The 26,438-nt window shown below is 41.2% G+C and overlaps 2 protein-coding genes across 3 annotated transcripts; one reads left to right on the plus strand and one right to left on the minus strand.

The window, feature by feature from the left end:
• The first annotated feature begins 6,962 nt into the window (after window positions 1-6,962).
• On the plus strand, window positions 6,963-7,486 carry LOC109158389. The gene is made up of 2 exons (XM_019306300.1): window positions 6,963-6,996; window positions 7,147-7,486. Exons 1-2 carry the CDS (start codon window positions 6,964-6,966, stop codon window positions 7,465-7,467), a joined length of 354 nt encoding a protein of 117 aa, XP_019161845.1. The 5' UTR covers window position 6,963; the 3' UTR covers window positions 7,468-7,486.
• Window positions 7,487-8,035: 549 nt separating this feature from the next.
• On the minus strand, window positions 8,036-15,203 carry LOC109158474 (probable ADP-ribosylation factor GTPase-activating protein AGD9). 2 transcript variants are annotated; one of them, XM_019306381.1, is made up of 7 exons: window positions 15,020-15,203; window positions 14,760-14,878; window positions 12,549-12,981; window positions 12,124-12,378; window positions 11,878-12,003; window positions 8,435-8,536; window positions 8,036-8,292 (listed from the first exon to the last, which is right to left on the minus strand). In XM_019306381.1, exons 1-7 carry the CDS (start codon window positions 15,086-15,088, stop codon window positions 8,185-8,187), a joined length of 1,212 nt encoding a protein of 403 aa, XP_019161926.1. In that variant the 5' UTR covers window positions 15,089-15,203; the 3' UTR covers window positions 8,036-8,184. The 2 variants fall into 2 exon arrangements, with proteins under 2 accessions (XP_019161926.1, XP_019161925.1); XM_019306380.1 differs by having other exon boundaries at window positions 12,118-12,378.
• Window positions 15,204-26,438: the final 11,235 nt, after the last annotated feature.

A 26,438-nucleotide genomic window follows, 5' to 3' on the forward strand; every position in this document is an offset into this window, starting at 1 on the left:
GCGAGGTCAGGCCTCGTGCCCCCTTAGGGTTGCCTGTCGGCCCCAAGTCACCGGACTTGGGCCGTTAGGCTCTTCCATCGGGTAGCCAACGAGGTCGGGCCTCGTGCCCCCTTAGGGTAGCTGAAGAGGTTGGATGAGTACCATCCACCCCTTCTACAAGTAGTGAAAATGAGTCTACGTGTAGCTGCCAAGGGGGACCATGACTGCTACCACGTACGGGCCTTCCCACCTCTTTGCGAACTTGCCCCCCTCCTGGGGCTGGCTAGCCTCACGCCTTCGCCAAGCGTGGTCGCCGACCCGGGAGTAACGAGGTCGGACACGTGCATCGCGGTAGGCCTTAGCTTGTTGTTGATATAATTCTCAATGAGGGTGTAACTAGGGATGTCAATCGGGCCAGTCCACTCGGTTTCGGGCTAGCCCTGTCGGGTTGTCGGGCTAATGGGTTTATTAATAATTTATTCTCGGGTTCGGTTTGGCCCTAACCCTAAACTTCGGGTTGTCGGGCTAATCGGGCGGGTTGAACCATTTGAACTAAAATTAGAAACTGAAAGTGAGCACCCATATTTAGAGTAGGGATGACAACGGGGCGGGGCAGGAAGTATACACCCCGTCTCAGTCTTCAACGAGAAATTGAAAATAGTCCCTATCTACGTTCCCGCGGAGAATTTGACAGAGACGAAGAATCCCGTCCTCATCAATTTTTAGTCAAAATATTAGATTAATGTTGTTTTAAATTTTAAAAAACTAAAAACTTAAGTTTTAATTTAAATTTTATATATATATATATATATATATATATATATATATATATATATATATATATATATATATATATATATATATATATATATAATACATATATATATTTGGTACAGTAAGCTACTGTACCAAATAAGCTACGGGCTAAATTGACATCCCTAGGTGTAACACCTCCGATTTCCATACCAATTTAAAACTTAATCATGCAAATAATCTAACCATAATAAGCATACACAGCGGAAGTCTAACTAATTAATAGATGGAAAACGTAGAGTGTTATGCCACATCCACACAACGGTGAACGCACAGGCGTAAACATCATCAACATAATCTGTCTATAAAGGAACAAGGTCAACAACAACAAGTCTAAAGTCTAGGGCACACAGGCCAAAACATACTACAAGGACTGGGGGATTTATTCTATCCGTCTCTAGATCGCGCTCGCCTCTACTCGGCACCTGAAAGAAACACATAAATATATGGGATGACTCCCGATCAGCAAATGATGCTGGTAACCCACCAATACATGTGAAATATCATACATAGATATGACATATATACAAAATCATTTGCGAAATGGGATATAGTTTATATAAGTTCAAAGCCAAGAGTAGAAGTCAAACACAAGACTCTCTGCACTCACAATAAAGATAAGGGAACACATCCCAAGACCACAAGAAGTACAACGACACACAAGAACGGCTCAAGGCGTAATCTACCATCACACAGTAGATTATCACCCGACATGCATAATTCAAGAGAATAAGGACACACACATTGGCAACACATGCATTGGCAACACATGCATTTGTGACAACACATGTCACAAATAGAGAAATACACAACAATGACAACACATGCCTTCGTGACATCACCCATCACGAATTGATAAGTCTTCCTTATTCCCTGTTCCAACCTTATGGCTACCCCCAACCTTATAGCTAGTTCCAACCATTACCTCCAGGACCCCTGTACATACAAGTCCAACATTTTCCCTCCGAGGACCGTCGTCCCCATCCGCCGACAAACCGCCAACAAATCCACCAATTCATAGTACACGAGGATACCAATCAAACACATGGAAACACATGCCTTGGCAACACATGCCTCTCAAGAAATACGTGAACCCGACACACAGGTCACAAACTCCATAATCACATCATGGCCACCACGAGGACAACTGCCGTACCTTGGTGACTAATGTCCCATACCATTAATCGTGCAATCCAGGTACAGCCACACACACCACACCATCATAGGAATCAATCAACGGATCACAACGAAGATATGAAACCATACTCAACAAGGAATGGATCACAATCCGACTCCAACGATGATTGACACAAGTCATCATCGACAATAGGAAAGAAAAAACCACACACGCTAGCATTTAGACACCAAACTAGCATGCTTATCAAACGGGTAAACCATACATAGTTCCGAAGAACACACAAGACTCTTCATGGTTCAACGAATCACAATGTTGAACACTTAGCACGATTCAAGACACCAACACCTACATGGAATCCTACCATATAGTTCTAGACATACGAAACATCAAGAAGACACTCAAATAGTTCAACAAAAGAACATCGGGAAGTCAAAAGACCAAATACCGAGTCAAAAGAATCACGAGGAACAAATCTCCGCCCAACTCTATATATGTACCCGCGGGTGGGGCCACGGGTGGACCCCCACCCGTGGTTCCGCCCGCGGGAACACAATCTCCCACCACAAATTATCCCTTCGGGGATTTTCAACACCAAGCTCAAATTCAAGTCTAAAACATGCCAAATCTTACCAAATACAACAAAATGACTTGAATCAAAGGAATTGCCAAGCAATGGCATACAAGAACACTAATAACAAGCTCTAGATATGCATTTTCACAAGACAATGCATCAACACTCACATTTCATAGCAAAATCACATGTAGAATCCAATAAATCATCATATAGGTAAGCAAAATAGATTTTGTAGAGCATGGGTTACCTCATTCGCTTAACATCCAAAAACAACGCCAACATAGGCTAGGCTCAATTCATAAGCCAAACGGGAATCTGTGAATCAAACCGATCCTTCACTTATTAAAACAAGCGTTATTAAAACATTACTAATCACTAAAGATATTTGAACCCTAGTTCTTTCCTTAATTTACCTACAAGCACAACCATCTAAACTAGGCATCCTATTGGTAACTTAATCACAACATTATAGAACTAATAAATAACTAGTAACCAAGCTTAAGGGATAGGACTAATAATTAAAACTAATAAACAAAGATTAACTAATTAAGCTAAGGTGAGGGTCAAACACTAGCCATCCACATCCTTAAAAACCCTTCCTTACCACCACACTAAACCAACCACTTGGTAAACTAAACAACATAAAAACTAATAACCTTAACTAAGCAACAACAACAACAAAAAGACGTGGCTCACCATCTTCTTCTCTTCTTCATGCAGACGTCGGAAACCGCGGGTGGAACACGGGTGCTACCACCACCCTACTTCTGCCCGTGGGGTACTCCTCGAACAACACACCACCGGAGACGCCGCTAATCAACCTACTGTCGTCGGACTGCCATGCCGGAGGAAGGAGGTCACCCGTCACCCACGCCGGACTGCTCAACTTCGTTGGAGGCTTTGGATGTCGCCGATTCTGCCCAACGCCGAGAAGGACTGAGCTACCAACGTCTACTATACTCGTCTGCTACTACGCCTCTGTCACACTTCCCGCCGCAGGAAAACGTCGCCGCTGCTTGATTGCTGCACTGCCATCAATGAGAGGGAGAGAGGGGTGGTGCTGCTGCTCTTCTTTTGAGCTTGAGGGAGAGACAAGCCGGAAGATGGAGAAGAGATACAGGGAGGGAGGTTCGCTTGGTCAAAAAGGATGGTGAAGGAGGTGGTTGTTGGTTTGGGGAGTTCATGGCGTTACTGCCATTGTAGCTAGGCCGAGAGTGGTATGCGGCTAGCCTCGAGTAATCAAGATGATACAATACATACATATACATATTAGATGGTAGGGTTACTATACTTAGAGGGTGAGCTAGGCTAGACTTGGGTCAAAAGCTTGGGTTGGGTATTTCTAAATGTGGATTTTAGGCCAAACATCTTGGACTCACAAAATAGTTATCACACATATATTTGTACAACTTATGGGCTTGACTAGTTTAGGTTCAAAGCTTACATGGCATATACTCCGTAATAAATAAATACATTTTGGGCTTAGGGTGACAAGTAAACTTTTAGGCTAAAAATCATTTTTGGGTTTAAAGCATTTGGGCCGTAAAATATTATTTTATACAATAAATAAACACGAGCCCATTTTACAAGGTAATTAGGCGTATATAAATATTTTTAATAAAAATATTTAGTAACGGGACTATAATTTATTTTAGGAAAATACGGGGTGTCACAGAGGGGGTCCGGTGGTTGCCCTCGTTGAGGTCGAGGTCGTATTCTTCTGTCCGGGGGGGAGGTAAGGCTACCTCAGAGGGGGTTCGGGCTTCAAAGTCGTAGGACGAGGAGAATGGGGTCTCCCTGGTGACCCTCCTTGGGGTATAGGTAGCGTAGTAGCGTGCCGTTGTAGGGTCTTCTGTGGAGTCTATCATCGAGGAGTAGGTAGGTAGGGAGCTCGAGCTTACACGGGGAGGACCGGGTTGGCCTCCGAAGTAGACTTCTTGAGGTCCTCCACCCGAGCTATCTTGTAGATGTGTTCGGGGCCGAGGTTGAGGGGCCAAGCCAAGTAGGTCCACCTCGTCTTGGGGAGGACGCCTGTCTTCTTATACTCCTTAAGGTGGTCTAGCCAGTAGGGAGCTCAAGCTTGCACAGGGTGGACCAGGTAGGCCTCTAAATTGGACTTCTTGAGGTCCTCCACCCGGGCAATCTTGGAGATTTATTCGGGACCAAGGTTGAGGGGTTGGGCCGAGAAGGTTCTTTAGTAGTGAGCTGGGGCGTTCCCCCAATACTACCGTTAAGGAATGTTAACAGCTCCTCATGAGCTCCTTCCTCTCCGCGGAGAGGTACCTCTCGCGTTGTTGCACCGGCTTGATCGCGGGGTCGACGGCGAGCCTGTGGGTGATGACGTCCCTATTGAGGACCTGCATGGGGGATCGGGGCGAGTTGGCCTGCCCCTCGACCTGGTTGCCGGGCGCGCGAGGTGGTCATTTGCTTGGGCGCTGCGCCCTCTCGAGGGAGGCGGAGGCGGGGTCAGCACCCTTCGGGTGGCCTCCGGGCCGACCTCCGTATCTCCTTGGAGCCCCTCCGCGAGGCGCGCCAGTGTCACTGAGGCCTACTGAAGGGCGGATGCCCCCTCCTGGAAAAGAGCGAGAATTGGAGGAGGACAAGGGTGCCAGCACACCATTGCGGTGGTTGGTGGGGTGATCTCTGAGGTCACCCGCTGACCTCAAAGAAACCGTTCGTTGCTGACAAGTGGTCCCGTTGAGGCCACCCCCGGTAGGGGAGGCACGGGTGTTACGGGAACCGCGAGAGTTGGAACTCGATCTTGCCATAACTGGTGGAATATGGAGCACGCTCGAGCTTGTACGTCAACTCTCAACAAGAGCACCAATGATGGATTTAAATACCCGGGGTAGACCCGAATCACTAAATCCAATAAATACAAAGAATGTATATGTCGCGGGGACAACTTTCGTATTGATAGTCTTTTATAGGAAAATTACAAGGAGAGTGTGGTAACAAGACAAGATGTAGATGTTAACAAGACAAGGAGATGCCCCAACCGACCCCAAGAGAATAGGGTGGGCGGTTGGATCTTAGTTGACTGAGTCACGCGGGAACGCCCCGCATGACCGCCTAACCTCAGCTGGCCGAGGTCGACCCCGGCCAAGGCCGACGCCGAGGTTGACTCCGACCTTGGCCGGCGCTGTGGTCATCCCCAACTGGGGTCCACGTAGTAGACCTCAGCTGAGGTCTACGCCGGGAACTCAGTTAGGGTCTCCCAGGCCCTTCGCCTCACGCCGCGACCATCGGGTCAGTTTGCCCCGAGTCCCTTCTCCTAATATATCCATCAGTATATATATATATATATATATATATATATATATATATATATATATAATCATGTCTGTATGTGTATAAGTCTTGCAATTTAGTTACTTTCGCCAATTAAGTTCTCCCACTTTTGGACTATGTTATTTTTTATTTTTTTTTTTGATTCATTTGTTATTTAATTTGCATATATGTTAAGGTTATTGGATTATGGAAGCGAGGAGAGATATAATCAGTAAATTTCCGATAGAAATACTCGACCACATTTTGGGATTTTTGCCGATAAACGATGCTGCTAAAACCGTTTTTTTGTCATCTATTTAGAAAGATGTTTGGTCCAATCTCACACAACTTAACTTTGATCATCACTTCTTTTCTTATATGGGTAAGAAACACATTAAAGATAGCGGCATATATGTCAAGAAATGTTCCACGGGTGTCTTTGTATGTGATCAACAAAGTTCTCCGCCAACACAATGGAACTATTCAAAAATTTGTTCTCGAGTTTGTTGATGTTGAGATACTTACAATTAAGTCTCGGTCTTTTGACTTCGACCAATGATTACTTTTAGTTATGGGGAAAGGTGTTGAGGAAATGCACATTCGTCTTCAGCATTACAGGCTGCCTAATTGCATATTTTATTTTTCAACGCTCAAGAGGTTACATCTTTCTATGTCATTGTTGAGCCAATGAAATCCCCATACATACTACCAAATGTTACTTTGCTTAGTTTCTAGTATGTTAACTTTGATTCTATAGAGCCTCCACATTGTGCCTTTGATGTTCCTGTACTCAAGAGTCTGCTATTTTATAACTGTAAAAACATGTTTAATTTTAACATTACTGCTCCAAAGCTGTGTGATTTAACAATCACATCTTGCTTCTCTGATTGTTTGGACAAATTTCTTCCGGTTAATTTGGACTTGAGATCTATTTTTACTCTGAGTTTGGGACATTCAAATATCCAGGTATTTAGCCATATTTTTTTCCCTTTTATCAAACTATTATTTATATGTGGTGTATTATTTTTTTAGGGAACTAATCCTACTTTCTTTCTATTTGATTTCCAAGAAATATGTTGAAGAAATTAGTAGGATGGGATTTCAACTAAATGTGGAAAACCTTAAGCTATCATTTGATTGCCAAAGTGATACAATAATTCCTGTACTTCATTTGCTGCAATCATGCCCCATGTTATGCAGACTTGACATGGATGTATTTGCGGTAATCTTTATTTTCATGGACAAATTGTCCATTCGTTTACTGATATTTTAGTTGTTTATGTATTGTTATGCATTCCTAAATTCAATTGTGTTGTGTAATTGCTGATATGATTGAGTTTTTTTTTTCCCTTTGTATGATGGTTTTCTATAGATTGAGAAGATGGCAACTAAATATAATGGCGCCTTTTTGGAACTCTTGTCAAAACTTCAAAGCGTGGCGCAAACAAATAAAATGCTTCGTGCTTTGAAACTTATCTCATTTAGCGGGTCTCAATCTGAAATTCTTTTCATTAAGGAGGTACTTGCCTGTTTTTCAGCACTTGAAAAGGATTTCATTATTTTTGACGAACCTAACTATAAAAAGAAGTTCAAGTTTGGAATTAGGCAACAACTTTTGCGTTTTCCTCGTGCCTCCACAAAAGCAGAAATTGTTGTTATGTTTCTGTTGAACTATGCTTTTTGGTTTGAGTGATGTGCCAAATGACAATTTGAGAATATAAAAATTTCTACTTAGTTTCTTTTGCAATATAACAATTTCTACATGTGACCATGTCTAGTTTAGTGTTCTTGATAATTATTGTTAAGATAATTATAATTATAATTATAATTATCAATAGACCTCCCAATCTCATTTATCAGTTTAGTGTTCTTGATAATTATTGTTAAGATAATTATAATTATAATTATCAATAGACCTCCCGATCTCATTTATCAGTAGACCTCCCGATAGAGTGGGTTTGGACGAGGAGAGTAGGATGGTACAAGGTGGTTCGGGAGAAGGGTCGATGCAGCCGACTGTGGGGAGTGGCATGTCACTCCATCTATCTTTTTATTATAATCTATACGACTCAAAACTACAAGTCCAAGTGAGTGGTTTATGGTTATCACTAGGAGGCTACAGGACAAATTCAAGTATAAGTTCATCTGTATTCTTGTTCACAGTTTACATCAAACATAGGCGCAAGAAAATAAGTTGATGGGCAAGGAAAGAGATAAAGCCATACGAATTTTTTAACATTTTATGCAACAAAAGACGACGCAAGACAACAGAAAAAAATAAAATAAAATAATCCTCCTGCAAGTTTCGAAATATTTTTCATCTGAAGAAAGTATTCAAAAAGCTCTTCGCTATATCTACATATAAAGCATGTAAACTATGGCTCTATTTTTATACAATATACTTCTGTAATCATAGGATTCTGTCCTGAAGATCTGACATCAAACTGGATGCCAAGGAGCCAAGTTTCTTTCCCGTTTCTCCGGCGATATTCCTGATGTTGGAGATATCCTGTTGAGCCTGACACGAAAAATACAAGTGTAAAACAAAAATGTAAGACCTTAATGTCGATCCAAGTGCTTAAGGGATAGAATAGATTACGAGCATACATATTAGCAATGAACTTGAAAACAATGGAGAAGGTTGAAACTTGAATCTATACCTGGAAAGAGAGCCGATTAATGAGGTCGCTAGCACTCACATCTGTGGATGATCGGCTTGTGTCATGACCAAAGAGATCCGCACTAGAGATTGCACTTGAACCCTAAAACAGAAAAGCATAAATGTTGAAGTATAAACTGTTGAAACACAAAAGTTGTAACATGCATACTCTTCCTTTAAAAATTTTTGGGTGCACCTGTTTTGTCCGGGACACTACCCCAGGGCGTGATAAATTTTCTCCAAAATCCTTAAAATGCATGTTTGTTGGGTACTCTAGGTTGCAAAAGGGTTTCAGATGTTATTCTCCTGATAAGCATCGATTTTATGTATCTTCTGATGTTACTTTCTTTGAATCTACACCTTTCTTTTCGTCTAGTTTACCGACCTCCATCTCTCATTTTCCTGATGTTCTTCCTGTTCCTACTTTTCAAGGAGGGACCGAGGTACATTTACCTCAAGATCCGTCATCACCTAGAAATCCTAGTCCCTCACCTACTGAACCTCCTTTACAAAACAACGGTGTTACCCCCTTTCCTTACACTTATCATCGCCGCTCTCGACCACCCGCGACAGTTCAAATCGATGAAATCCCAACTGATTCATCTCTCGAGCTATCTATGCCCTCGAACCCGGTTCCGGCAACAAGCTCTCCTATTGCAAGTCGTGTAGGTAACAGGTCATCACGAAATCCCTTTCCCATATACAACTTTATTTCATATGATAATCTCTCACCTTCATATAATGCTTTTATCACATGTTTATCTTCTGTTTCTGCCCCTAAATCTGTTAAAGAAGCCCTTTCCCACCCTGGTTGGCGTCAGGCTATGATTGATGAAATGGCTGCTCTTCATTCATCGGGAACTTGGGAGTTAGTTTCATTACCCGAAGGTAAAACAACTGTTGGTTGCCGATGGATCTATACTGTGAAAGTTGGGCCCAATGGACAAGTTGATAGACTTAAAGCTCGACTGGTAGCTAAAGGATATACACAGGTTTTTGGGATTGATTACACTGACACCTTTTCACCAGTAGCTAAAATTGCTTCGGTCAGAATCTTTCTTTCTATGGCTGCCGTTCATCATTGGCCCTTGCATCAGTTAGATATTAAAAATGCCTTTCTGCATGGAGATTTAGAGGAAGAAGTCTACATGGAGCAACCTCCTGGGTTTGTTGCTCAGGGGGAGAGTAACTTGGTTTGTAAGCTCAAACGTTCTCTCTATGGTCTAAAACAATCTCCTCGTGCCTGGTTTGGACGGTTCAGCATAGTAGTGCAAAATTTTGGTTTAAATCGAAGCAAAGTTGACTATTCCGTCTTTTATAGACATCAACATGGTAAGAGCATTTATCTTGTTGTATATGTTGATGATATTGTCATTACAGGAGATGATGTTGAAGGAATACAATTGTTGAAACAACATCTATTCCAACATTTTGAAACAAAAGATCTGGGGAAGTTAAAATACTTTTTGGGAATTGAAGTAGCACAATCCAAGCAAGGAATTTGCATATCACAAAGAAAGTATGCATTGGATATACTAGAAGACACAGGTATGATGAATTGCAAACCTCTTGACACTCCTATGGATCCAAATATCAAACTCCTACCAGACCAGGGGGAGCTTATCCAAGACCCGGGAAAATATAGACGATTGGTTGGAAGATTACTTTATTTAACTGTAACTCGACCTGATATCTCTTTTGCGGTAAGTGTTGTTAGTCAGTTCTTGGCATCTCCACGTGAAAGTCATTGGGAAGCTGCCATTCGGATTTTACGATATATTAAAAAATCTCCAGGCACTGGTTTGTTATACAAAGACCATGGAAACCTTGAAATTATTGGGTACACAGATGCAGATTGGGCAGGTGCATGGGATAGAAAATCAACATCTGGATATTGTATCTTTCTTGGTGGCAACTTAATCTCTTGGAAAAGTAAAAAGCAAAATGTTGTTGCTCGATCAAGTGCAGAAGCCGAATATCGATCTATGGCCGTTGGAACATGTGAACTTGTGTGGTTGAAAAACCTCCTTACCGAACTGCAGATTTGTACAAAGGAGTCCATGAAGCTCATTTGTGATAACCAAGCAGCTTTGCATATTGCATCAAATCCAGTTTTTCATGAAAGGACGAAACACATTGAAATTGATTGCCATTTTGTTCGAGACAAAGTTACTTCTAGAGATATTACTACATCTTTTATAGGCTCAAATAATCAATTAGCTGATATATTTACTAAAGCTTTAAGAAGTCATAGGATTGAATACATTTGTAACAAGCTTGGTGCATATGATATACATGCTCCAGCTTGAGGGGGAGTGTTGAAACACAAAAGTTGTGTCTGTAGAAATATAGCTGTTGAAGTTGTGTAGGGTTGTGTCTATTAGGATTGTGTCTCTTAGTCTGTATATATATTTATCTATTGTCTCCTCATTGAGACAAGCAAGTAATAAAAACTTCTTCTACATCTTCTTTCTCAACATAAACATTCAATCAATCAATCTATCTATTCCTTGATGAGTAAACAGTAGGGGTCCTCAACTTCTTTTGGTATATAAGAATCACAGGAAGGAGATGGTTCCTCTAAACCCACCCAGTAAGGTGCCAATGGCATGCTAGGATTGTTAGCAAAGGCCAATTAAGGAACCAAAAATATTCTACTCTTGATATTACTATGGAACTCGAAGATCTCCCACCATTACAATAAATTGAACATATGATTTGTGGCAGTATTACAACGGAAACAAATGATTAAAAAACAAAACAAAACAAAAACAAAAACAAAAACAAAAAACTTTTCGTTATCAACTATCTACACTTCCTTATCTATCAACACCCTCTTGGCAACTTTGTCCTTTATTTTGACTGTTATATGAGGTATTAAATTTTAGACTTAAGTTGATCACATAATATTTGGGGTGCTATTTGGGTTATTGATTCCATCTGTGTTGTAAGTGCAATCATTTGCATATTTTTCTATAGAACTAATAAGATGTGCCTGTACTACAATAATTATTTAGGGTGTGTTTGGTTGGCAGGTTTAGCACTCAGGTATGGGTATGAAAGTGATTGTTATTGTTTGGTTGACTGGTTTTTAAAACACTACTATGGGTTTGAAATACCCCATTAATGGAGAAACCCATTCCCTTATTTTATAAGGGTTTCATCCCATTATTCATCCTTAGCCTAATCATTCCCATTCCACCCTACTACCAAATATGCAAAATACTTTCACTAAAACCCATTACCATTACCATTACCAAGTATTTGATACCCATTCCGATTCCAATTCCGATTCCCATGCGCGAACCAAACACATCCTTAATGTAATTGAAGTCAGGTGTATAGCATGTATATGTATTAAAAGTTGAATAAGAAATTATATAATAGATTTTTCATGGGAAAGAATGGTTATAAAATGTCAGGGAATACAATAACAAGGCATACCGAAAACTTTTGCAGGGTAACTGAAGATTCCACATCACCGATTTTGTTTTGGTCACCAAAAAATTGGGCTGACGAAATGGATTTTGCATTTGAAAACTTCTTCCTCGCTTCATCAGTTTCCTCAACCTGAAGATCACAAAGTGGGTGAATGAAGTCAATAACCCTGTATTTGATACTACAACTTCTTGAACAATATGATACATGAGGATAGAAAAGGAGAAAACTACAATCACAGATTACTTGTACACTGGATGAACTTGAACTTTTCTTTGGGAAGCCACTGTCCATCCCATATTCAGCAAAAAAATTGGTTGACTTTGGAGGGGCCACATGGTTCAAAACACGAGTACCATCAGAGTTCTTCTCATCAGGCTGGACATTTTCTGTGTATTCAAATCTCGAAGTAAATGATGAACCCGCTATTGGGGTATCACTTGCAGAGATGGGGGAGACTTGAACAGGCGTTTCTTCAGGTTTCTGGTCATAAAGACTCTCACTTGGCTGCAAATCAAATATTTACTTGCTAACGTTAACAAGAAATAAATTTTATCTTTGAATAGTATAGACAACTGAGGAATTAAATTCAGAAAATATCCATTTGCAGCCAGTTCTCCATTTCAATGCATAACATAAATTCTACACAAGATCATACTTGTAAAGTTACAATATACCTTGGTCATGAGCTTTCGAGCACCAAGGCCACCTGGCTTACCAGTTTTTTTCACAACTGCAGGCCTCTTAAAAGATGTGTGCACAACAGGACGAGAAGGTTTAGGTGAAGCAGAAACTTCACCAGTCTCATCTTTAACTGAAGAACTTTCTTTTGGTGTTTCACTACTCTTAGAATCAGAACATTCATTAGTAGATGGTACATCCTTAGAGGCAACTGGTGACGATGGCAAACCTGCATCTTCTGCCATGCTTTTAGCAACTTCTTTGGAGAGTAACTGCCTGTACAAGTCAGCAGCTCTAGAGGTATACTTGGCCTCAATCTTGCCTCCATCCGTCCATCCATGCTGCTTGAAAAAAACTTGAGCACGGTTGTTTCCACCAAAGTACATCATCTTTAATTGTTCTGGAGTCCATGAATCTAAATCCGTTGACCTAAACAGAACACTCTCATCAACCACTTGATTGGATTTTTATAAGAGAAAAATATTTGAAGAATAGAAAATGTGCATAGGCCAAAGTGTAGTACTTTCGACTGTCCAAAAATTAACAAAATTCTCAAACCCTTGATGCTTTTAAAGAAACCCCAGATATTTAATCACAAGGAATCATATCAATCTGGCTGCTGTTAACAACAGATAGTGACTCTCCCATCATACAAGGGGTCTGGTGGAGGAAGAGGTAGGCATTCTTATATTTACTCTCAAAAGTTTTCCCAGGTTGGGGGCAGATCATTAAATGCTCGGCCACTAGGGTGACATGGGCATCTAAACATCCATTACCTACCGTTGCTCATATTAACTGAAAATTGAATAGGGTACTGCTTAGAAAGAAAAGGGCTTCAGCTCTATACAGCATAACTGCCTCATATGACCAGTGCCTACCATTCATGAAATAACCAATACATTTTAAAATTTACGATTACTCTTTTTTATGTATAATTTTCAATCTCAAAAGCATCCAACTTTCTATGACCACAAATGTTCTCTTTCGTTAATCTTAAACAAAGAAAATACTGTGTTTGTCCAACAGCACAAATTATCCAAGTATGGAGTATCTATTATGGCAGTGATATATTATACATCCTGGGCAAGAATTAAGTATAGCTAATGATTCAAGATTATTGCCTGCACGAGAAATAAGGGTTTCTACTGATTCGACCAAGCATCATAATCATTTGTGGCAGGGTAATCCTAACATAGTATGTAACTGTAATGTGAAAATTTAGCACTATGCCCATTTTCATGTGAAACATATCATCCATGATACAGCATTTAAATGGCTTCTGATTCTGATGGAAGACATCTGGTTTGTAACTGACTAAATAATGACATCAATTGTGTTGCCAGACACAAAATCAGCATTGCCGAAGGATAATCAAAAGTTTATAAAGCATTATATATTTATATCACGACCACACCAACCTCATTACCTACAAGACATAAAGGTTCTGAATGCAAATTAATAATAAAAGTTACTCATACCAAGTCAGTAATTTTATCCACAAACAGTGAAAACGAGTCTCTATAAAAAATAAAAGGAACCATACACTGCACAAATCCTCAAAATCTGATTCTCACCAAATACTATCTTCATTCGTATAACAATATACTCAACAGTTCATGCACATTTGATAGCTAACGGACTCCTAACTAATCCTAGCCAAGGTGATATTCACATCACCTTGGCTAGGATTCTACTAAGTTACTCCTATAGTCCTACGCTCCTTATTATCACTGGCAGCATGCCCGTGATCCCTCAAAGCATAATAACTCCGTGACATCCCCAGCCAAGGAACTGGAAATAAGTCAATAGGCTTCTTCTTAGCAAACCAGTGACTAGTAGTAGTAGTAGTAGATTAACAAAACAATGAGTTATAACTCTCATCATACATAGAATTCTAATATTTAGTGCTACCTAATCCACATCATTTGCATCTTTTTTTCTATAAATATCTTTTACAGCTAAAGAAGCAACAGCTGGGACACAGAGCCCAAGCTCTGTAGTTAAGTGTACTTAACCTTCCAATATCTTTAAATTACGAGTCCCCCGTAATTTATTTGGTAGAAAACAAACAAACAAAAGCAAAAACGGAAGCACAAAACCAGCTGAAAAGCTGCACAAAAAAGAAAAAAAAAAAAAAAAAAAAAAAATCCTCAAAAGGCGAAAATTAGCGAAAATTGACACAGAAGTAATTGGATTAAAAAATTAACCTGACAAAGCTGACGTGAACACCGAGGTTCCGATGCACGGACGAACAGTCGATGCACAGGAAGATGCCATACGTCACCGACGCCCATGTCGAATTCTTCGCATTGCAATCAAAACACATCTGCAAGACAGAAATGAAGCAAAGCCTTTGAAAAGAGAATTACACAACAAAAACTTCAGATCTAAACTCATCCCGAGGTTTCGCACTGAAAATTCACAAAAACGGATTGAAATTAAGTAAAATTAACTCATCTCAACGAACCTTGTTTTCGGATTTTGCACGCAGCTTCCGAAATACAGCGTTTTTGTCGTTGAAATTATCGGAAGCCATGCCGCCACCTTCAGAGATGTAAAATCTTAGAGTGACAGAAATGGCAGAGCTATGCGACTAGAAGAAGAGAGAGAGAAAGAGGTCTGAGATATGCTAGTGTAGAGTAAAACTGTAACCGAAAATAAATATAAATAAATTAAAAATAAAAACATGATTTGTGTGAAGCTCTTTTGGAAATATTCAAAGTAATTACCGAAAACACCCTTTTCGTTATATTGTTGGCTACTCTGTTGTCTTTGGAAACAAATCAACAACTTTACGTGAAATAAACATGATTTGTGTAAAGGTTTTATTTTATTTTATTTTTTGTCAATCACGAGATATTTTGAGTAGGTCCTAATTGTAGGAGGCATTTTTAACCTCGTACTATACTCACTAATCCTTACTCGCACTAGACCAGCCCAATTAAGGGACAAATAAATGAAAGTATTCAAACTCCTGACCTCTCTTAAGGAACAAGAGAGCACAGCCACTCAGTGACGTACTCATGTCAACCAAGCTGGTTAAAAGGTTTTTATATTATACAGGAACCAAGCTGGTTAAAAGGTTTTTATATTATACAGGTGGATTTAGAGTCCTGAGAGGAGAGTGATTTCCAAACTGCTGCATATTAGGGGGCCGTTTACTAACATGAACTTTTCTCCAGTTTTCTGGAAAATTGAAGAATTGGAGAATAAAAAACAGCAAACATGTTTACTAGCACAGTTTTCCATTTTGAAAACTGAAAATAAATTTTAAGTTTTCTAGAAAACTGAAACACTCTTAATAACTGTTTTCTAAATAAAAAACAGAATCATATATTATCTATTTGGTTATATATCAATATAACCACATTACTATGATTACATTTGATACGGTTAATTCTCGTGTATGTAGGGTGTATATTGTATGTATGAACAATAAGGTAGGCAAGAGAAAGTAGCTCAAATGGATCTCTTATTCATTGATTCTTGATGTTACGTTCTTGTGTGTTGTATAGTACATATTATAGATATGTTATGGTATTTTTCTCTCTCGACCGTTGGTTTCTTTTGGTAAGTCTGAGAGCGATCCTGCTTTCCCGCTCTTTCCTTTCCCATGCATGCTCCGGCGGATCTACCGCTGCTGGCGTCCGGCGGCCCACCTGATGGAGACCCGGCAAGGACCTTCAAGAGGTTCAGGGGGTCTAAGAGATCGTTCGCGGACGCGGATCCGGCTGTCCTTGGATCCGGCAACGACACGATGGTTGAAGCTGATAATGAAGAGTGGCTCAGCGATGAGATTTTAGCGGCGTTGGAGAAGGAAGTGGTGCCTCCGGAGAATCCACTGGGACTCCCGGTGGTCACGTTCTCGAAGGAGATCCGGAAAGAAATTGTCCAACCTTGGAGGAACGCCCTGACTCTGAAATTTCTTGGTAAGCGGATCGCGTTTAACCTTATGCTAAACCGCTCTCTAAGATGTGGAATCCGGGGGGGGGGGGGGGGGGGGGGGGGAATTTCAGTTGATTGATCTGGGTTACAACTGGTATGTTGCCCGTTTCGATCGGGCGAGAGACTGCATGAACGCCCTTGTTGGCGGTCCTTATAAGGTGTTCAACCACTATGTCGTGCCTCAACGTTGGACCCCAAGGTTCAATCCTTACAAAGCCACCATGGAGAAGATGGCAGTCTGGGTTAGGTTGCCGGAACTACCGGTGGAGCTCTTTCGCGACGACACTATCAGACAAATTCTGCTGCAGGTGGGAACTCCGGTGAAACTGGACAGAACCACCACTAGAGTCGATCGGGGACAGTTTGCACGTGCTGCGGTGGAATTAGATCTCAAGAAACCACTCACGTCTTTGATTATTGTGGAGGATTGGATTCAGCAGGTGGAATTTGAGGGGCTTCATACCATTTGCTTTTATTGTGGAGAAGTAGGACATAGATCCAATGTTTGTCCAAAGAACAATCTGGTGGTTGTTGATCAGCTGGAACAACAGGCCGTCTCTCCTATGGAACAGACAGAGACCACTGTCAACACCTCTCCAGAACCTGCAACGGAGATGCGGAGGTATGGCCAGTGGATGATCGTCCAAAATAAGCACGCGAAATAGGGAAAACAAAACAAGAAGTCCCCTCCCAAGGTGACGCAAAAAGAAAAAGGGAAGGCACCATCACAACTTCCTAGCACGTCGCAAAAGGACAAGGGGAAGGCTCCGGCTCAGTCACCCAACATGTTCTCAGCGCTCTAAGAGGATTCGGTACAGCCCTGTAATGGTGACATATCTCCACCGTCAGAAAGGGAAGCTCATGGTGGACTTACGAACTCCGCCGCCGACGCAGGTAAATCTTTCTGCCACCTTTGATTTAAATAACACTAACCTTAACTTTGGCATTCAGAGAGAATCCCACGTGGAAGACAATTTTGGAATGACAGAGAAGGCTAGTAGCTTAGGGACCAAAAAGGCCAATGGCAGGAAAGGCAGAAAGAGAGCAGATAAGGTTAACGTGCAAAATGGCGTTAGTAACACTGGCCCGGTGGATAAGTCTTTGGTTAGCTCTGGCACGTTTGCATTTGGGCACCCCTCAGCCAACATTGTCCAACCTATGGACCTGAATAATGCACCGGAGGAAAGCGGTAATACTATTTCCCCCGCCCCCGTTGTTTCCCAATGATTGTTATTGCTTGGAACTGTAGGGGCGTCAAGAGTGGGGGCACCAGGCGTCACGCCAGGGAGCTCCTCAAAAGATCTGAGGTTGGCGCTCTTTGTTTTCTGGAAACAAAGACTAAAGCGGCTGGTGGTTTACTTAAAATGGCTGACAATCTGGGTTTCTGTTCTTCCTTTATGGTTGATCCTCTTGGTTTTGCGGGTGGACTCCTTCTGGTTTGGAATAAAGATCGTGTCCTGTTAACAGTGGTGGGACACAACTCTCAATCTATCCATACTTTGATCCCTCGCCATGACGGTAAGAACATTTGTATTTCCTTTGCTTATGTTAGGCCCACTCGTAGGGCGAAAGAAATTTTTTGGCAGGGCTGTAAGGAGTATTCCAATTCCTTCCAAGACCCTTGGGTGATGCTTGGGAACTTTAACGACATATCGGGGCAAGCTGACCAATGGGGGGTCGGTGAGATCGTTGCCAATTCGGTTGATAGGTTCTTAGAAGCTGTGAATGACTGTGGGCTCATGGAAAGTGGGGGAAAGGATCACGCTTAGAAGGAAGCCGGATCGGGTTCTTTTGAATATGGAGGCTCAGCTCTTCTTCCCTGAGGAAAAAGCCCACATCCTGCCTTGCATGCACTCCGACCACCATCCTATTCAGTTTAATAACGTGGCGGGCTCTCCACCTCCGAGAAAGGAGAGGCCTTTCAGGTTTGAAGCGGCTTGGCTCTTGAGAGACGACTACCGGGGCATCTGGCATCTAGCTTGGAATTCCTTCCCCGATAACATTTCAGGAGCCATTGATCAGGTGGCTAAGCTGTCTAAAGATTGGTATCACAAAACCTTCGGGAATATTTCTCATAGGAAAAAAAACACTCTTGCAAGAATCACGGGGATCCAGGCCTCGCCTAACTACGGCTCCGACATGGGCTTGGTAAAGCTCGAAAAGACCCTTATTGACGATCTCAACGATATCCTGAAACAAGAGGAGGTTTTCTGGTATCAAAAATCTCGCAAGGACTGGATTCAGGACGGTGACAGAAATACTACTTTCTATCATCGAGCAACCTTGGTTATAATGAATCGTGCTAGGGTCACTATGTTTAAAGTCAACGGTGAGTGGATTTCCAATCCTCAAACCATTAAAGAACACATCACTAATTTTTTTTCAAATGTCTTTTTGGCAGGAATCACGACGTTATTAGAGAGGCCCCTACTCTCGTGAGCGGTCGTGCCATTAGTGATAGACAGGCCCAAAGCCTGATCTGACTTACTACGGTGAATAAGGTCTGCCATGTTGTCTTCGGCATGAAACGCTTTGGGAGTCCGGGTCCAGATGGGATCCAAGCAACTTTCTATCGGCATTATTGGGATACCGTGGGTGGCTCGGTAAAAAATTTTGTTAACTCTTGTCTCACTTCAGGTACCATCCCAATCGGTATGTTGGAAGCTTACATGACGCTGATTCCCAAAAAAGAGAGTCCTGAAAATGTGGGGGACTTCAGGTCAATCACTCTTTTAAACGTGATTTTCAAAATCGTCTCCAAAGTCCTAGTCAATCGCCTAAGACCGATCATGAAGAAAATGGTGGGCCCGTTCCAAAATAGCTTTCTACCAGGAAGGTCTACGCTGGACAATGTGGTCTTGACTCAAGAGGTGATACATAATATGGCTAAATCTAAGGGCAAGAAGGGCTTCATGGTCCTCAAGCTGGATATCCATAAGGCCTACGATAGTCTTGACTAGGGGTTTCTAGAGGCGGTTCTCAGTAAGTTTAACTTCCCTATTGGTTTGATTTCTCTAATCATGTTTTCTCTCAAAGAAAGCACCATTTCTATCAACTGGAACGGGGGCAAGCTTCCCGCCTTTGGGGTGGGTAGAGGAGTGAGGCAGGGCGACCCCATGGCCCCTTATCTGTTTATTCTAGCCATGGAGACCCTATCTTGGGCAATTCAAGAGGAAGTCAATTCTGGCCGTTGGAAACCCTACAAGGTGGCTCGTGGGGGCTCGGACATCTCGCATCTGTTCTTTGCAGATGACCTTATTCTCTTTGGTGAAGCTTCGGAACAACAACTCAGATTCATTCTATCGGTGGTTGACAAGTTTTCACGCCAATCAGGTTTGTCCATCAATCTTAATAAATCTATTATTTTTTGTTCTCCTAACACCAGTGACAGGGTCAAACGGCGACTTGGAGAGGTGGCGGGGATCCCGTGTCAGACAACATGGGCAAGTACTTGGGTATCCCCATCTTACAGAAGAAAGTTTCTAAAGACAATTTCGCGTATATTCTGGAAAAAATGAAGAAGAGACTTTCAGGGTGGAAGCGTGATTCACTTAGTCTCATAGGAAGAAGGATTCTGACGTAGTCGGCCCTTGCGACGATTCCTATGTACACAATGCAAACTCTAGCCCTCCCGAAGGGCACATGTGACAGTATTGATAAGATTTGTAGGGATTTCTTGTGGGGGGATACCCAAGACAAGAAGAAGATTCATTTGGTGAATTGGGACGAAGTGTGTCAACCCCGTGACTCTAGAGGGTTCGATCTTCGGAAAGCAAGCCACTTTAATGACGCTCTTCTCGCTAAGCTTGCTTGGCAAATGTGTGGTAATTCCGACAAGCTCTGGATTAAAGTTATGAGAGATAAGTACGTGAAACAAGGGGAGTTCTTTTCCGCCCCGGTGCCAGGGAACGCCTCGTAGGCTTGGAAAAGCATAATCAGAGCAAGACGAACAGTCATATCCAACGCTGCATGGAAAGTTGGGGATGGTCGCTCGATAAACTTTTGGACAGATTGGTGGGTAGGAAACATGCCACTTGGCCTTGATCAGAGTGGGGTAGTCCTGGAGGGCCTCGAGTCTTGCATGGTGAGTAACTTCATCCTTCCTAGCAGAACCTGGGATCTGCCAAAACTACAAGAGATTCTTCCAGAGAATATAATCAACAACATCCGTGCGGTACCGATCCCTCTCAATGGTAGGGCGAGAGACTCCATTGGATGGACAAGCTGCGAAACAGGTAAGTTTTTGACGAAATCCGCTTACTCTTGTGTTGCAGGTATTGATGGAGACAATAACGATTGGGAGTCGATATGGAAGTTGAACTGTTGGGAAAAAATCAAGGTCTTTATCTGGCTCATCCTCAAAGAACGGTTGCTGACCAACGCAGAACGGTTTAGGAGACACCTTGCAGAGTCCAATACTTGCCCTTGTTGCGGTTCAGAAGAAGAGTCCCTAAGACATTTATTTTGGGATTGCGGCACAACACAGGTGTTGGTCCCGAAAGGGTGGCGAGAAGTCTAGAGGGGGGGTGAATAGACTTCTCTAACTTTTCAAACTTTCTTCGAAAACTTACAAGGCAAATAACACTTTGGTAATTTCAACTCTAAGTAACAAGCATTAACAAGATAAGCAACTTAGAGTGTGCAGCGGAATAAGTAGCGGTAAAGTGTTATGTTTATAAGTGTGGTGCTCAAAAAGATATTCTAAACATGCAACACGTTAGAAACACTTGATATGGTTCAAGGATGATGTACGTAAAGTTTGGCTTACATGCAAACGTGGGAACTATCAAACCCAGACAGATAAAGATATGCGATAAATCGTAATCGGGTTAGTTCGCAGTTAGAATAAGCATGCACAAAATATATGAGCAGTAAGTAAATAGAGAGAGAGATTTATAGTGGTTCAGAGGTGGTGTAATCCTCCTAGTCCACTCTTCTCCTTTCACTTCAAGGAGGAAATTCACTATTCTTCGATCACCCAGATACAATAGTGAATAAGTGTCCATCGACACTTCTCCGAGTGCTTCGCACAAAGCTACACTCCTCCAAGGTTTTTCGCAAGCTCCTCTTGTTACTCCGCCTTCCCGAGTACTTCGCACCAAGCTGTACTCCTACACCACGAGAACTATGCACAAAGCTACGTCCTCCAAGGGTTTTCACAAGCTCCTCTTATTACTCTGCCCTTCACCACGAGTGCTACGCACAAAGCTACACTCAACCAGGGTTTTTCACTCTCTCTAGTTACTCCGCCCTCTTTCTACACTCAGTAGAGAATATTACAAAGAAATAAAATTTCTCTCTCACTCAGACTTGAATTTTATTCTATGAAGCTCTGTTTCCCCCTTTTTCGGCTAATAAAAAATATAGCTTGTATCTTTTGCTTGTATGTTTTAGCCGTTGTTCAAGTTGTTGAACTGCTCAATCTCTTGGGGTTTTTCTTGCTTAACTGCTCTCTTCACATCTATCTACTTGTCTTCAAGTCTGCTTGGACAATTTATAGCTAGTAAAAGCTATTTGCCCGTTGATCAACTTTCGATCTCGATTGTCCATTTTGAATTATAGTTGATCAAAAGATATTGTCAACTTGATCTGAAATATTAGGTAGATGTCTTTTCTCCTTTTGTCAGATGATTTGAATAATTTGCCTGTTGCCGTTTCTTGAATTTTGTAGCCTCCAAAATTTGAATAAATTCGGCGCGACAATCTTTGACATTTCTGGTCCTTCATAAATGCTCTGACATGTCAAGTTGATCAAATAATTTATCTGCTGATTCTTGCTTGAGTATAAAGTAATTTTTCCGCGAATCAGCCTTCTTTGAGCGTCTCCGGTTCCACCGTAAAAACTTGATGTTCAGATGAAACTATATCAGTTATTTTCTCCTTCATGATCCTTGTAAAATAATATACTGGAACCTCTGTAAAAACTTCACAATTGTTCATGGTGAGATGCTCTGTTTCGAATTTCTAGCTTGGTTCACCATACTTGGTGTGTTTTTTCATATGGTGCATGGCTTTTGTGAGACTTGAGCATTTTACTTAGTCTCCATATTCTTAGCTAGTCTCCGTTTAGCTAGTCTCCATTCCAAGCTAGTCTCCATACTGTCCAAGCTAGTCTCCTATACGGTCCAAGCTAGTCTCTCATACGGTCCAAGCTTGATTTTGTTAAGACTATAACGCGGGGTTGCGTATTGATTTTTATCTTTTAATTTTTCTTCCCCCTTTCAATTTTATTTTCTCAATTATACGCATCACATGCAATTACTAAGTCCAATTTAAAATCTTGTGACATAAAAGCACAAAATAAATAAATTAACTAGGACTTACTTCGTATGGTACGAAATATTTTCATCATGCAATTTCAACCCATTTTAGCTTAGCATATATAGGATGTCAAAACAAATGTGATAGCTAAAATAAATTATACACCAAAAATTGAATTTGACAAACAACTTTGTTACCTCCCTTTCAACTTCGCATTGATGAACTCCCTCAATTTCTTGAAGTCCTTTTCTAGCCCTTTGTGTTGATAGGGTGTGGTCACTTGCCCGGTGACATAGTTTCCGTACGCTTCCCTAATGTTGTTCCCTTTCAATACTCCTGCTTCATGCCAGAAAATACATTCATCAAACGTTCGGCCGTCACATATTTGTTCACTACGGTGTCCGAATTCCGTTTAAAGTTCTTGCAATTTTTGAATCCTTGTTGCAATTGGCTTCGGCATTGGAGCAATCGGCGTCGGTGGCAACACTCCTAGAGATGTAGAACTTGGGCTCGGACAAGTTCCTCTAAGGTAATCAATCATACTTACACGGCTTGGAGCTCTTGGTGGTGTTGGTCGAATTAGTTCAACTATTGGTCCTCTTGGAGCTCTTGGTTGTGTGTACGCATAAGCTTGTGGCACAAAATGACGTGCCAATCCTTCCCCCTTTTCGGCAGCATCTATGAATCGTTGAAAGCTCTTGGTGGAAGAATCTTGCTTGTCACGCACTCCCTCTAGAAGATCCACGTGAATACGCGATTGAGTTAGTAAACCTTGCACTTGTTGTTCCAAAAGATTGAGCCTCGACGTAGTATCGGACCCATGCTTTCCCATTTCATTGAACAACTTCATCACATCTTTCTTCAATTCATCTTTGGCCGTGTCAATTTCGGTTTTTAATAGGCCTTGCCTATTAAACAATTGTTGAGCACGATCCACCATCTCCTTGTGATAATCATCAAGTTTTGTGTTCATTGCCTCCATCTTTGTTCTCAATCCACCCGTAGATTCTTGTACAATGGCCTTAACATCTCTAACAATCTCTTCTCTTAAGGCTTGAGTATTAATCAAGGGTTCATGTTGCACGGGTGGGGTTGGAATTGGCAAAGGGTGTGCAAAATCATCTCTTGGTGTGGTGATCATTGTATCAACAAGGTTGGGTTCGGCTTCCTCGGTGTTGTAGCAAATCATCAATGTATTTCGGTTCCTTGGATGGTCTTGATCGTAGAACTCATAGCAAGGTGGCAAAGTAAGCAAATTCCTTGTTTCATCCAAGTTCAAAGAAACCCCTTGACTTGGTGCATTTCCTTCTTCACGAATAGACTCCGTAACCTCCGTTACGGGATGTGGAAAGTAAGATTCAAAGCTCAAATTTTCATTCAAATTTTCATCTCCAAAATTCGCAGGATATGGATCAAATGCCACGTTCTCTACACCATCATTTCTCGCCAAAGATCCCTCTCCGGGTCCTCTTCGGGTATCTTCTAAAGACATAGCGGTAGCACGGCGAATATCATTTGAATCAAACTCTCCTAAAGGCTCTTCGGTTATGGCTTCAACCATCACTCCCTTTTCGGTTCTCTTTTTCCTAGCAAGCTTAGTCAAAAAGTGAGACTTAATCACCGAAAGTCGAGTAGTTTTAGCAAGATCACGTGTGCCCAACCAATTCAACACCAATTCTTCCCTTTCCATGGTATTCAGCCCTATTGATTCGGCTAGCAAGCTGTGATCCCCTAATCTCCATGCTCTCCATTCTAGTGCTCTTTTATACTCCTCCAAAAGTGCACTATCCGCCCCAATTGTTGATATTTCATCATCACTTCCAACTTCAACTTGATCATTCACAACATCATCCACTTCAACTCTATTTTCCTCAACAAAGCCGTGGCTCTCAAGGATAATTGGGTTCGGGTTTTGAGTGGTTAAGGGTCTTGAGATTGGGTGGCTTGATTGTTCTTCGTTGGATCGGACGGCATGGGTGTTTGATCCTTCATGGCTTGGTTCTCGGATATATTGTTTAAGGTTTTGGAAGGGGTTGGGCAATTTTCTTTTTCGGGTGGGTTTTGGTAGGCTTGTGGGTAAGGTAGGATTTTTAGGTTCATTGGAGTTGGGTGGCCGAAAGAGGTAGCTATGGTTTGTAATATGCTTGGCTTTGGTAAGGGTGACATTTTTGGTTCTCAAAATCTCACCAACGGCAAACCCGTAACCGATCTCCTATTGAAACCATCCATCCACCAAAGGCTTGACCTTCCTAATAGATTCACACAACCCCAATAGATTTGTCCTCCACTTGTTTGTTGAAGTCGGTGACATCTAGAATCATCCCGCTTAGTACACGGCTAGATTTCCTTGTTCCTCCGGTTGTGAATGACTCCATCTCCACTTGATTAATCTCCATTTGAGTAGAAAAAGAATTTAGAAATTTTTGGGTGCAAGATTGGGTGTTTCGGCAGTGAGGTCCGAAAGAAGGATAGAAGGGATGGGTTTTTGGATTGTGAGGTTATTTGGGTAGGATTTTGGGTTTGGGTGATGGGTTTTAGTGTGTAGAAGATTTTTGTGTAGAGAAATTAGAGTGGGTATAGGAACATTGAGAGATTATTGGCTTCTTCTTGTGTGTTTTTCCGGCCGGCGAGAGAGAGGGAAGAAGAAGATTTTGTTTTCTTCTTTAATTCCACTTTCTACCCGTTAGAATTGAGGGAGAAGGGATGCGAAATTACTCCTTTGCCCTCTAGTGGGTAGAGAGAGAGTATTGATCTCCTTGAGGATAAACTCGACCTTCCACATGATTTAAATTTGCCAGCTCAGATTTTTATACTCCATTTGTGAGTACATGGCGCCAAAAATTGTGCTTCAAATAACCGCTAACCTGGAGCAAATCAGATAAAAAAAATCTCGAAAATAATCTGTTAGACCAATAAATACACTCCAGATAAATATTATTATTTCAATTTCATATTTCAATAAAGCTGATTTTCTAAAAAGAAACCTGATAAAAATAAATTGATCAGACTGATACCTAATATCTGAAAAGAATTTCAAGTTCCCAAAACAATTAAATCTTTTGACTTTCTAAAATTGGGCCTAACTTGTTTGACTTTTGAATCTCCAAAAAAAATGCAAGCACTCATCAGAATACATCTTCCTTATCATGCAAAGTTATATTTCCCCTAAATATATGCAATTTCATCAGAATTAACCCAATTAAAAAAAAAAAATGTTCCCCCTAAATTGCATACTCATATCAAATTAATCTATTTAAACACATTTAGCAAACAAATTACACAAATCAATTATGCTAAAACGTGACAAATTAAATAGACATACGTATCACATAGATAAATCGCAAATTTTAGGTACGCAGTTTTCGTAAGATAAAATTATAACACATTTAGGTACATACAAATTTTACGAAAACATGTACACAATTAAACATATATCATACGTAAATACACAAATTCAAATTAAAACACATAGATCACATAGATTACATGCAATACACACAGTACGTATCAAAAATTAACAAAAATTAAGAGTTAAGGAATTGGTTAGCTCATTTCGATCATTCCCATTTCATGCCTTAGAGTTGCGAAACGAGATTCACACAACGGCTTTGTGAGAATGTCGGCAATTTGATTTTCCGTGGGAACATGATCGATTTTCAAATCTTTCTTTTCGACGTGGT

Source organism: Ipomoea nil, unplaced genomic scaffold (assembly GCF_001879475.1).
Source record: "Ipomoea nil cultivar Tokyo-kokei standard unplaced genomic scaffold, Asagao_1.1 scaffold2818, whole genome shotgun sequence".
Lineage (NCBI taxonomy): Eukaryota > Viridiplantae > Streptophyta > Magnoliopsida > Solanales > Convolvulaceae > Ipomoea > Ipomoea nil.

Bases quoted from the DNA above. Each gene is read 5' to 3' on its own strand.
- LOC109158389 (XM_019306300.1), top strand. From the start codon at position 6,964: ATGTTATGCAGACTTGACATGGATGTATTTGCG. The intron at 6,997-7,146 runs GTAATCTTTATT...GGTTTTCTATAG, and splicing joins TTGACATGGATGTATTTGCG to ATTGAGAAGATGGCAACTAA.
- LOC109158474 (XM_019306380.1), bottom strand. From the start codon at position 15,088: ATGGCTTCCGATAATTTCAACGACAAAAACGCTGTATTTCGGAAGCTG. The intron at 12,379-12,548 runs GTATATTGTAAC...TTTGATTTGCAG, and splicing joins CTCGAAAGCTCATGACCAAG to CCAAGTGAGAGTCTTTATGA. The intron at 8,293-8,434 runs GTATAGATTCAA...TTTTCGTGTCAG, and splicing joins TTAATCGGCTCTCTTTCCAG to GCTCAACAGGATATCTCCAA.